This window comes from Rhyacophila brunnea, unplaced genomic scaffold (assembly GCF_057557595.1).
Source record: "Rhyacophila brunnea isolate RB1 unplaced genomic scaffold, BYU_Rbru_1.0 scaffold_8, whole genome shotgun sequence".
Classification (NCBI taxonomy): domain Eukaryota; kingdom Metazoa; phylum Arthropoda; class Insecta; order Trichoptera; family Rhyacophilidae; genus Rhyacophila; species Rhyacophila brunnea.
Window position 1 is genome coordinate 4,989,051 of NW_028233350.1, and position 12,900 is coordinate 5,001,950.

The following is a 12,900-nucleotide window of genomic DNA, read 5'->3' on the forward strand; positions in this document are numbered from 1 at the left end:
CGCCCCCGCGTCAAGTCACATGCGACACCATTGAAACGAATCGAGGAAGATTTGCATTCGGATCAAGTTGTAATATCTGAATAATCCTCTGAGAACAACGTCAAAATGGACGCCATTGTGTGCTCTTCGACTTTCGAACCAATCGACCTCTTCTTTAGAAGAATTTTTATATAAGTAACTCATACGTAGATATATGATAATATATGGTTACGCTTTATATGCATGGACACCTTATACCAGTGGCGAAGGATGGAGGTAGGCTGTTAAGATCCTCCATAAATAGTGCACATTAAACTTTGTCAGTCATACGTATTTATTTTCATTGAAAGAATACTTAAATTTCCAGATGTTGGTTAGTTTTTAAAATTCAATTAAACCGTCCGAAACCAAGCCATAATAGAACATAGCCAAAAAATACTCGTCTATCTATAAAATATCTAAAATTATGATAGAATAATATTTTTAATTATTTTAGTTTGGTTTAGGTAGGGCTGAAACAAACGAACTATCAATATGTGTAATATGTATTTTTAATTCAACGAAACCAAATAAATATGAATCAAAAAGTTCGCGCAATTTTGTCGTATCGCCCAATTTATTCCAAAATTATTATGTTTTGGTTTAGGCAGGGTTCAATTGATTTTTAAAAAACTAATCGACACCATCTGTAAATTGTAGGCTTAGTTCAATAAAAACAGATATGTATGACTAACAAAGTTTAATATGCACTATTTATGGTGGATTTTAACAGCCTACCTGGACCCTTCGCTATTGCCTTATATTATAATATACACAATTCCTTACTGTGACGATTTACCAAATTAGCTAATACAGATTAAATACCTATACTAGAATATCAAATTAGGTAATATTAAAAAGGGAAAGTAACGAATTTATTGGAGCCCCACAAGGACACGACGCCGCCGACTGGTGACGCCATGTCGCAGCCATGTCAACTGGACGATATTATCTAGCTGGACATTGGCGCCGCTCTTACTATATTAATACTATCGACCGAAGATACTTGATGGAATTTGAATTAAAATTCTTATGTATTGTAGTTTTGTACTATTCCACTTGAGTCATTTTTTGCGACCCGGGTTTCGCCTTTCGGCATCTTCACACACTGTGTACACTCACCAAAAAGAAAACACACACTCACAAAGAACACTATTAACTCTAACTTATATAAAAAATCAATACAATAAAGTAGGTAAAAACTTTATCACCGACCTATTACTTCATTGTTATATAATATTAATATACATATATATTTTTTATTGGATCCTTGACTTAAAAGGTAGGTGATAAAGTTTTTACCTTTTTTATTGTAGTGATTTGTTATATAAGTAAGATTAAATAGTGTTCTTTGTCAGTGTGTGTTTTCCTTTTAGCGAGTGTACACAGTTCCTGAAGATGCCGAAAGGCGAAACCCGGGTCGCATAAAACGACACAGATGAAATAATATAAAACTTAAATCCATTAGAATTTAAATACACTTATACTATGACTTAAAGCAGTAAATAACCAACTTGTATCACTATGTTAGTAGGAAGTCTAACGTGTAGACACCCAAACTAGAAGATATTTTTGTGTTCTCATAGTTTTTAGTGTTTTAGATATCTCTTAGTGATATACATATTTACATTTTATGTTGTGTTATTTCGTTTACAACGCCCCTTCATGATTTCACATTCTAATCTTGCCCGCCCAATTGGCATTATCAATGGAAGGTTAGTTTTGCACCTTGGGAGAACAAATAACTATTCCCAATATCTAAGATAGTTATCAGGGACTACCAATAATGTCAGAGTTCAGTCAAAGAACAATTACGAAGCCGAATATATATCTCTTTTAACTTTTAGACAGGAGTCTGTAAGCATATTTATAAGAAAGTCATTAGGATAAAACCACGGATAGTATCCGTACAGCTTCAGCTGAAGGAGCCTCACGATTTTTTCTGAGCTCTCTCCACCATAAGGCCGTAATTTAACTGATCTGAGATATCTGTAGCACCTTTTCACAGATGGTAAAGACCACTAAATACCAGTTTACTGTCAAACGTAATGCCAAGATCCCTTGCAGATGATATTCGTGAGAGAACTCTGTCATGTATCGAATATTAGATAAACAATACCTGCGAGGCTCTAGTAAACGACAAAAGATTTCATTTATCAATATTGAAATCCAGTTTGTTATGTGTGTCCCAATCTAATATATTATTTCAAGTTGGTGCTGAGGACAATTTTCCAAGGTGACAACTTCCATGAATAGTTTCAAATGGTATTGGTCCCAAGATTGAGCCCTGAGGGGGCTTCTAAACCAGCTAGAGTTCGTTCCTCTGCTGAAACTGAAACCTAAGTGAAACATACGTACGACTATGTATAAATATTTATAAATATATACCTGCTTTCGAATTAGGTAGATATATATATACGAAAACGCCTTCTTATCCATCCGTTGATCTTTTACAAAAACATCTACAAAGCTTCCTGACCACTGCAACCCTTATTGGAAAACTTTTACCAAAAACTTACTCTCTTTGGCTCGTGATTACAAATTTGCGTTAAATCCAAATTGCATTTTAAACTTTCGTTAACTTGTTACTTTCACCACCAGTCTCTTTTGACCGGACGTGGAGCCAGTGCTGTCCCACTACATTTTCCTCGAACCGGTTCGCGTAGGTTCGATTTTATGCATTGACATAATAAAATATGTCGTCGCTGTATAATAAATACCTCCTTAGTGGTGATTTTGACGAAAATGAGTTATTGATACCACGTGATGAGCATTTTTTTTTCTCTACCATATGTATTACCTATATCACTTGCGAAAAGATCAAAAATAAAAAATAAAATCGATATTAAATTAATAATATGTGAGAGCCTAAGGTGAGAGCATCCAAAATCATGCACCGTAATTATTAATCCAATGTGCGCGTCCGCCGCAGTAGATCAGTATTAAAAAATAATCTTATGTGTACACGGCATGGTTACACATATGGAATGTATTCAACACGGTGCATATAGAATTAATCCTATGTGATAAAAACATGGAAAAATCTATAATTTTACCATGTAATCTATATATTTAAAACAAAGTCGGGTTAGTTACACCATTTATAACTCGAGAACGGCTGGACCGATTTTTACGATCTTTGATTTGTTGGATTTGTCTCCGCCAGGAATAGCAGAATAACTATTAAAACATTGGAAAAATTCACAGAAAAGAAAATTATGAATAAAATAAATTTTCTCATACATTTTGACATTTTGAACAATAAATCTCGCGCATTCGAAAATAAAAAAAAATCACAAAAAATTTAAATCAGTATACAACGCCAACTCTGATACATGACAGAAACAATAAACAAGAAACAAACATAGAAACAAAAGAATGAACATGGCGTTGTGTTGCATTATCTTTTGACAGTTGATTTAGCTTAGCCTCAGATAATCCCGAAAGACTTTCGTAGTATATAGCAGTAATTATTGTAGATCCCGGCGAATTTGTGAGGAAGTAGTTCTGCCTGAATCTCCTTTGCTTCTCCGACTGCGTCTATCAAATAAATCAAACGAATGCAAACATCCCAAAATTTTCGTTCGATTGAATTTAACGTCACATGATCTTATCGTTGGTATTACTCATTATTTACCTACCAATTTCAAAATTCGCCCTTCGGACTTGATTCGACAATCGATCTCCGTGAATAATCATTACCAGCTAGGTGCACAAATAGCTATTTCGATCGTGATTTTCAAACGGTAAGTTGCCTTCGAAGATGTTCACTTTGTGAGGTTTTGAAATTTGTGATTGTTTGCGCATCTATAATTGCTTCATTATGTAATTTTGAATTGTGTGATTAATTTTTCAGTGTTATTTACAATGCCACGAGCCAGAAGATCTAATCTTTCACAACGAAGCCGTAATGCAATTAGACTTCGGAATATTGTTTATCAATCCACTGAAGATGAGCAAGAAATCGCACGAGAAGAGCGCCGCGTTAATATGGCTCGACTTTGCGATTCACAAACACAAGGACAAAGAGTGGTATTACGTCAAACGGCTCAATTGGCAATGAGAAATCGTCGAGAATATCGCACAGATCAACAACGTGATAATCTTCGACGCGCAAGAAGAAATGCTTCAAGTGTTGATTTGAATCGAGTAGCGTTTCAATACGATTGCACAATTGATTATAGCTCGCATGTTTTTGTTCGAATTGGCCCAATGGAGGTTGTGTGTGACCATTGCGGTGCATTGAAGTTCGATGGAGAAACGCCTGGATTGTGCTGTCTCAGTGGCAAGGTGAAATTGCCATTATTGCCTCCGCCACCTGAGCCATTGCATTCATTGCTTCGTGGCGAAACACCAGAATCACGACATTTTCTATCAAACACTCAAAGATACAACGGATGTTTCCAAATGACTTCATTTGGAGCAGACATTATTGAAGAACGCAGATTCAATCCAACATTCAAGGTAATTTCTGCTCGAGAGAATAAACGTTCATTTTCTTTTGGTGATCATAAATCAGTAATTCTCACTTCGCTTTCGACTTTACAGATCCAAGGCCAAATTCACCATCGAATTGGATCATTGCAACCGCTTAAAGACGCACATCATAAATTCATCCAAATTTACTTCATGGGCAATATGGACGAACAACTTGATCGGCGTCAAACGATCAATACGGCAATGAAAAGAGCAATTCTTCAAGATCTGCAGCAACTACTTCATGAACATCATGCATTGGTTCGGTTGTTCAAAACTGCTTTGGATCGCATACCAAGTGATGACTACAAAGTTGTGATCAGAGCGGATAAACGACCCGCTGGAACACACGAACGCCAATTTAACGCTCCAACAATAGATGAAGTCGCAATTGCGATTATCGGTGAAAACTTGGAAACGCGCGATATTGTACTTACACGTCGCGACACTGGACAACTGCAAAGAATATACGAAACACACCGTTCATACGATGCATTGCAATACCCGCTGATGTTTTGGCAAGGAGACGATGGATATCACTTTAATATCGAGATGATAAATCCATTGAACGGTGAGTATCGATTTCAAAATTTTCATTTCAACATGACAATAATTTCACTAATTTCAATGATTTCATTTCAAGATGATAAATTCATTGAACGGTGAGTATCGATATCATAATTTTCATTTTAACATGACAATAATTTCACTAAATTCACTGATTTCATTTCAGGTGTGGAAACCAAGAAGGTGAGCTCGATGAATTATTACGCATATCGTTTGATGATTCGTCAAAATGCTGACAACTATTTGCTGCGATTTCGTCGATTGCTTCAGCAATATTGCGTCGACATGTACGTCAAAATCGAGACGGAGCGCCTCACTTTCATTCGGTTGAACCAAGCCAAACTGCGTTCGGAGGAGTATATTCATTTACGCGATGCAATCAGCACCGAAGGAGATGCAGCTAATGTTGGTCGATTGACTATTCTACCAGCGACGTACATTGGCAGCCCACGTCATATGCATGAATATGCGCAAGATGCAATGACATATGTTCGTCATTACGGTCGTCCAGACCTATTTATCACCTTTACATGCAATCGGAAATGGATAGAAATTGTTCAACTACTGCTCCCCGGACAAACATCAAGTGATCGGCACGACATCACCGCACGTGTCTTCAAACAAAAAATCCTGTCGCTGATTAACTACATTGTTAAGCATCGCGTCTTTGGGGATACTCGATGCTGGATGTACTCAATTGAATGGCAAAAACGAGGCTTGCCGCATGCACACATCCTTATTTGGTTAGTCGAAAGAATTCGACCAGACCAAATAGATGACATCATATGTGCCGAGATTCCTGATCCCGAAACCGATCCAGACCTGCATGATGTTGTAATTACTAACATGATTCACGGACCGTGTGGCGCCATCAACCCCCAATCACCGTGCATGGTCGACGGCAAGTGTTCAAACCGTTATCCACGAAATTTGTCGGCGGAGACTATCACTGCCAACTATGGTTATCCACTGTATCGGCGTCGATTACCCGATGATAACGGTAGAACTATCACAACGAAAGTGAAAAGAAACGATATCGTGGTCGACAACACTTGGATTGTTCCATATTCACCACTTCTTTCCAAAACATTCAAGGCGCATTGCAACGTGGAGTATTGCAATTCAGTGAAGTCCATTAAATACATCTGCAAATATGTCACCAAAGGCAGCGATATGGCGGTTTTTGGCGTTCAAACTCCCAATACCAACGATGAAATCACGCACTATCAAGTTGGTCGATATGTGAGCTGCAATGAAGCGATTTGGCGTATTTTTTCATTCCCTATTCATGAACGTCATCCCACTGTTGTACATTTGGCGGTGCATCTGGAGAATGGTCAACGAGTTTATTTCAACACATCGAATGTTGCTCAACGTGCTGAAACACCTCCAGCGACAACATTGACCAGTTTCTTTTCGATTTGCCAAAGCGATCCGTTTGCACGAACGTTGCTCTACTCTGAGATGCCACGTTATTACACTTGGAACGCTTCATCGAAGAAATTTCAGCGTCGGAAGCAAGGCGATGCAGTTCCTGATCATCCGGATGTGCGTTCTACTGATGCTCTTGGTCGCATTTACACAGTTCATCCGAAAAATGACGAATGCTTCTACTTGCGGTTGTTGCTGGTGAATGTTCGTGGGCCAACATCATTTGAATCACTTCGAACAGTCAACGGTGTAGTGTGCCCAACATTTCGTGCTGCATGTCAACAGATTAATTTACTTGAAAACGATACTCATTGGGACATGACAATCGCTGTAGCAATTGTTTCTGCATCTCCAAGTCAGATACGTACATTATTTGCTATCAATATTTCGACATGCTTCCCATCGAATCCACCTGAACTGTGGAACAAGTACAAGGATGACATGTCAGAAGACATTTTACACCGAATTCGTGTCAGTTCAGGGAATCCCGATCTCGAGGTGAATGAGGAGATTCATAACCAGGCTTTGCTTTTGATCGAAGACATGTGTTACCTCATATGCGGCAGTTTGTTAGTCAAGTTAGGCATGCCAACGCCACATCATGGAATGAACGACGCTTTCAATCGAGAATTGGAACGTGAACGTGAATATGATCGAGATGCATTGAACCAATCAGTTCGAACGAATGTACCACTGTTGAACCCCCAACAGAAGGAAGTCTACGATACGTTAATGAAGGCAATTGATGATGGAAATGGTGGCTTATTTTTCCTCGATGCACCCGGTGGAACTGGGAAGACATTCCTCATGTCATTGATTTTGGCCACTGTTTGTGCGAGATCCGAAATTGCTGTAGCAGTTGCTTCTTCTGGGATAGCGGCCACGTTGCTAGAAGGATGCCAAACGGCTCATTCAGCGTTGAAATTGCCGTTAAACCTTCAAACGACTGAAAAACCGACATGCAACATTGCGAAACACTCAGCAATGGCCAAAGTTTTGGTAGCAAGTAAAATCATCACCTGGGATGAATGCACAATGGCGCATAAACGCGCGTTGGAAGCACTCGATCGAACTATGAAAGATCTGCGCAATGACTCGAGATGTTTTGGAGGCGCAATGATTCTACTATCTGGCGATTTCCGCCAAACACTACCAGTCATTCCAAGATCGACCGCTGCCGATGAAATAAACGCTTGCCTCAAATCATCGACGCTGTGGCGCTATATGAAGAAACTTCAGCTGACGATAAACATGCGAGTTGCATTGCTAAACGATCCATCTGCCAAAGATTTCTCCAAACAATTGCTGACTATCGGTAACGGCCGTGTTCCTGTCGACGAATCAAACGGATTGATTTCTTTTGCGCAGAATTTTTGCAATTTCGTCTCAACGAAGGACGACCTCATCGACAAAGTGTTCCCGAACATCATTGCTAACCATAAAAATCACAATTGGTTGAGTGAACGAGCAATTCTTGCGGCAAAGAACAAAGATGTGGATCACTTAAACTTCACAATTCAAAATCAAATCGTTGGTCCACTGCATTACTTTAAATCTATCGACAGTGTAACAAACGAAGACAAAGCAGCCAACTATCCGACTGAATTTTTAAACTCATTGGATCTGCCTGGCTTGCCACCGCATAATTTACAACTGAAAGTTGGTTCGGTAATCATCATGCTTCGAAATCTGAACCAACCAAAACTATGTAACGGAACGCGTTTGGTGGTGAGAAATCTTATGGGCAATGTGATTTACGCGACGATAATCAAAGGAATGTTCAAAGGTGAGGAAGTTCTCATTCCGAGAATTCCGATGATCCCAACCGATATGCCATTCGAGTTTAAACGAATTCAATTTCCGATTCGTCTTGCATTCGCCATGACGATCAACAAATCACAAGGCCAATCCTTGAGTGTCTGTGGCCTGAATCTAGAAAATGAATGTTTCTTTCACGGTCAATTGTACGTAGCATGTTCACGTGTCGGCAAACCATCCGCTTTGTTCGTTCTCGCACCTGACAACAAAACAAAAAATGTTGTATATCACAAGGTGCTTCAATGAAGGGAATCGACTTGAGTGCAACCCATCCAGCAAATAGTTTAACAGAAACAGTGCAACAATGCTACGCGAATCATTTCGATTCGCTTCAATAAAGCAAATGCCTTGCTGCCACGTGAATTACATTCATTTCAATGTAAGTAATTAAAATACTTTTCATTTTGATTTGATTTTTACACATTTATTGAACTCAATTCATTTTGAGTATTTATTTTAACTTACTAAAAAACTGAATTTAATTCAGCTAATAAGTTAACACAAAATTTATTGTTTCTGAGGCGGTACGAAGTTCGCCGGGTCAGCTAGTAATAAATATATTATAAAAAATATGACTATCCAATTTTAATTTATGATTAGGATCTACAAAAAATGTTAAAACATATATATCATTTATAATTATTTTAAAAAACATCGATTTTTCCAAAAATAAAAAAATTGTGCAACTTGAAACCACACCGAACCAAATTTCGTTATTGGCACATTGCTTATTGAAATCAATGTTTTTTAAAATGCGTATAAACATTCTACATACATTAGAACTGCGAATTATTATCAAAAACATTTTCACCGCATTAGAGAACCAAAAAATAATATTTGAATACATAATTGTACCTAATCCTTTGATTGATGAAAATAATATGTTGCTTTTGTATTGATTTCTCTAACCAGTAGTCCATTGCTTCGAATCTAATCAATTTATTCAAATTTATCTCCGATAATAAAATGATCAGTAGGTACCTAGGTACTTATCTAATTTTTCAAAAATAATTCCGCATGCTACAATTGAATAACATTTACTGCCATCTAACGGCGTATTACTAAACTAATTTTCTAAGTAATATACCAAATAGGTTACAAAACATTATTTGAATAATAAAATGATGGTTTTTTTACGGTAACCACGGACTATATTTTGTCCCGTATTAATTTAGTGTATTTTTTTGTCTCTATCCGATAAAGTTTCTATGCAAAGTGGAAACTCCACCAAGTATTATTATACCTCCATAAAAAAAAATCAGTAACGATATTATCAAAACTTGCATCCTTCTGAAGGGGGTGAGTGATGCTATTGGCATCTAACGACAGGTTACGAAAATATTATCTACAACATTAAAAAAAATACCTTTTTTTAATTCAAAGACAAACTTCTGACCATAACTTACTAAGCGCGAATCGATAGTAATAAAAAAATATTTCATTATAATTAGATACCTACATAATATTGCTGATGTCAGTACATTGTATCTTATGCATTCTATCGCTAGATACCACTAATAACACTATGGTAGCACTTCGGCTTGATTAGTGTGAGATTGATAATAATTATTTAACTATTTTGGTTCACCGAAAATTTCCATCCTTCACACGGTAAAAATATGCCTGGATATCAAGAAGGTCTTTTTTTGTAGGTGTGGTTTGTGTTTATTTCATTGTTATTTATTATAAAATGGCTTTTGGGGGAGCCCAGTACTACAACTAGCGGTGCTAGGGACGGAATATTTACACATTTTTAATAGAAAAACATTTTTTAAAAATTGTTTGTTAATCTTTGAATTTAAAAACTATATTTTGAAATATTTCTTTGGTAGGTAAAATATATCTTTCGTATTTTATCGGTAGATGCCTCTGTTTTTCCGATCTGTCCGATGCAAAAACAATAAAATAAAACTAATGGATGCTATATTCTGATGTTTTTCAAAATTTTGTATTTCTAATAAAGGGTGCATATTAGTGTATTAGTATATTGAATAAAAACATAGTATTTTAATAATAACTCTCCTTCATTGTTGAAAAATATTAACTATTTTATGCATTATGATCGGGGAGAAAATGGGATTATGAGTCAAAATAGCCTGTGCTTAGGGTATATTATTTTAGTTTTATATTTTATAATAATGTGAATACAAAAAGAAATAATTATTTATCTGCCTCCAGCGCGTCTATTATATACACAAGACTGCTTTTCGGCCGCCACGGCAGCTATCTAGGGTAGGTTTGTATCGAAGTAGTAGCACTTATTGTAACAATTATAATAAATTAGTTGCAATTGTTACAATAAGTGCTATGTTATGACAGCACCTCTCTTGGCTGTGTTAACTTTATAGCGAGATAGACAGATTTGACTGTTTAGACCACAGGTAATCAACCTTTTTATACCTACCACCCACTTTTGTATCTCTGTTAGTAGTAGGATTTTCTAACCGCCCACCGGTTTCACAGTAATGGTGATTTATAAAGTAGGGAAGTAACTTTGATTTATAAAATTAAAACCCCTACCGCCCGCCATGAAAGCTGGAACGCCTACTAGTGGGAGGTAGGGACCAGGTTGAATACCCCTGGTTTAGACGGCTAAATTATTGTAACAATTATAATACCTCAATACATAAATATGATAAAGTGATAATATTTATCACTTTAGCGGTCGATGTGCCTTGTGTATAGAATAGACCTGCATAATATAATGCATTGATTCACACGAATGCTTAGATTGAACACTTCTGTTTCTTCGTTTATTATCTATATAAATCAATTGTTTTTATTATTTAAAAAAATATCAGTATGTAAGTACTTTGAATTATTAAAAAAAAAACATCGGTACCTCCGAGAGAACTCACGTGTATAAAAAAATATATAAGATGAAATCGTTATAGATGAAAGAAGCGTTCACTTGATAATAGTTTTTATTTAATTGTAAGTTTATATTATTGTAATTAAACAATAATGTAACACATCAGTAACTTATATTAAATCGCTTCTTGCGTATCCTGTCGTTAGTGATGTCTACATTAAATCTACAGTAGCACTGTAGACGATAGGGATTATTTAATGTAAGGTCTTTTATTGTGTTAACTGTCAATAATTATTGTTACTCTCTTTGTGAAGAAAGTGTGAGTTTTTATAGGTCACACTAAACCGCACAGAAAAAAAATAGTTCATAATCTATGGCGTAGAGGCTCTACGGCGTGATATTTTTTAAATACAAAATTAAAATTTGTATATATATTGTTACTCTGTGAAGAAAATGTGAAGTTAAAAAGGTCACACTAAACCGCAACGAAAAATTAGTTCATAATCTATGGCGTATAGGGTCTACGGCGTGATATTTCTTAAATACAAAATTAAAATTTTTGTAATTATTGCTGTGAAGAAAATTTGAAGTTAAAAAGGTCACACTAAACCGCAACGAAAGATTAGTTCATAATCTATGGCGTATAGGGTCTACGGCGTGATATTTCTTAAATACAAAATTAAAATTTTTGTAATTATTGCTGTGAAGAAAATGTGAAGTTAAAAAGGTCACACTAAACCGCAACGAAAAAAATAGTTTATAATGTATGACGTAGAGGGTCTACGACGTGATATTTCTTAAATACAAAATTAAAATTTTTGTAATTATTGTTACTATGTGAAGAAAATGTGAAGTTAAAAAGGTCACACTAAACCGCAACGAAAAAATTAGTTTATAATCAATGACGTAGAGGGTCTACGGCGTGATGTTTTTTAATTATTTATATTATTATATTATTCATGGTGGAACTGCATTGTATTGCAACTTCAGCTGAAAATGTCCCTCTGAGGCGGACGAAACCGGTCCAAATTTATTTATTAAAGTGGAATAAGTACTACAAAAAAAATGTGTTTTATTAAATCAAACAACAAATTTAAGGTCATTTAATATTTTGTGAACTCTATATTATTGTACATTATTATTTCACTGTAGGTATTGAATTCTTGCAGTTTCATGCGTAGTCGTTCCCAAGCCTCGGCTGTATTACACCATAATCCAGTTCTTCTTCGTCTAGTATGGTGACAACGTCCACTTTGGATGAAGGCGTTGTCACGTGTGGTCTGCAATGGTGGTGAGCATGTTGAAAATGATTATGTCCGCCCGGGTGATGGTGTGGAAAATTACGATGTTCGTGTGGATGATGATGATGGCCATGATGATGGTGATGTTCATTTCTAGGGGCAGTATGTTGCTCGTTTCTTCCTGGACGGTGATGATGTCTTCTATGATGGTGCTCGTGATGGTGTGGGTGCTCTGTATGAAAATGTGGTTCACGTTTTATTCTCCTCTCTATCAATTCACCATATTTTTGAAGATCCACCACGTGCACTGAATTCTCAATGGTGTTAGCCACGACTTTTGAGGTATTCACCAATTCAGCTACCACAAATATTAACAAAAATAAAACTGTCCGACCATGCATTATTATTTATTTTTATTCAAACCAGCTATTTATTTATTATCTTGTAAACTTGTTTACTACAATATGCGACCTGTCGCTATTACCCAGATTAAAATAATAATAAAACAATATTTTTCTAAATATTTATAAATAATAA

General features: G+C 36.2%; 1 protein-coding gene across 1 annotated transcript; it reads left to right on the forward strand.

Annotated features, from left to right (window-relative positions):
- The first annotated feature begins 4,008 nt into the window (after positions 1-4,008).
- Positions 4,009-12,691, forward strand: LOC147063839 (uncharacterized). Its single transcript, XM_085959095.1, has 4 exons — positions 4,009-4,482; positions 4,567-5,065; positions 5,228-5,244; positions 12,521-12,691. Exons 1-4 carry the CDS (start codon positions 4,009-4,011, stop codon positions 12,689-12,691), a joined length of 1,161 nt encoding a protein of 386 aa, XP_085815221.1.
- The last annotated feature ends 209 nt before the right edge of the window (positions 12,692-12,900 follow it).

What these genes read in the sequence shown, in the direction of transcription:
- LOC147063839 (XM_085959095.1), top strand. Translation starts at nt 4,009, where the DNA reads ATGGCTCGACTTTGCGATTCACAAACACAAGGACAAAGAGTGGTATTA. An exon ending in GATTCAATCCAACATTCAAG is followed by an intron (nt 4,483 to 4,566) that starts GTAATTTCTGCT and finishes TCGACTTTACAG; the next exon opens with ATCCAAGGCCAAATTCACCA.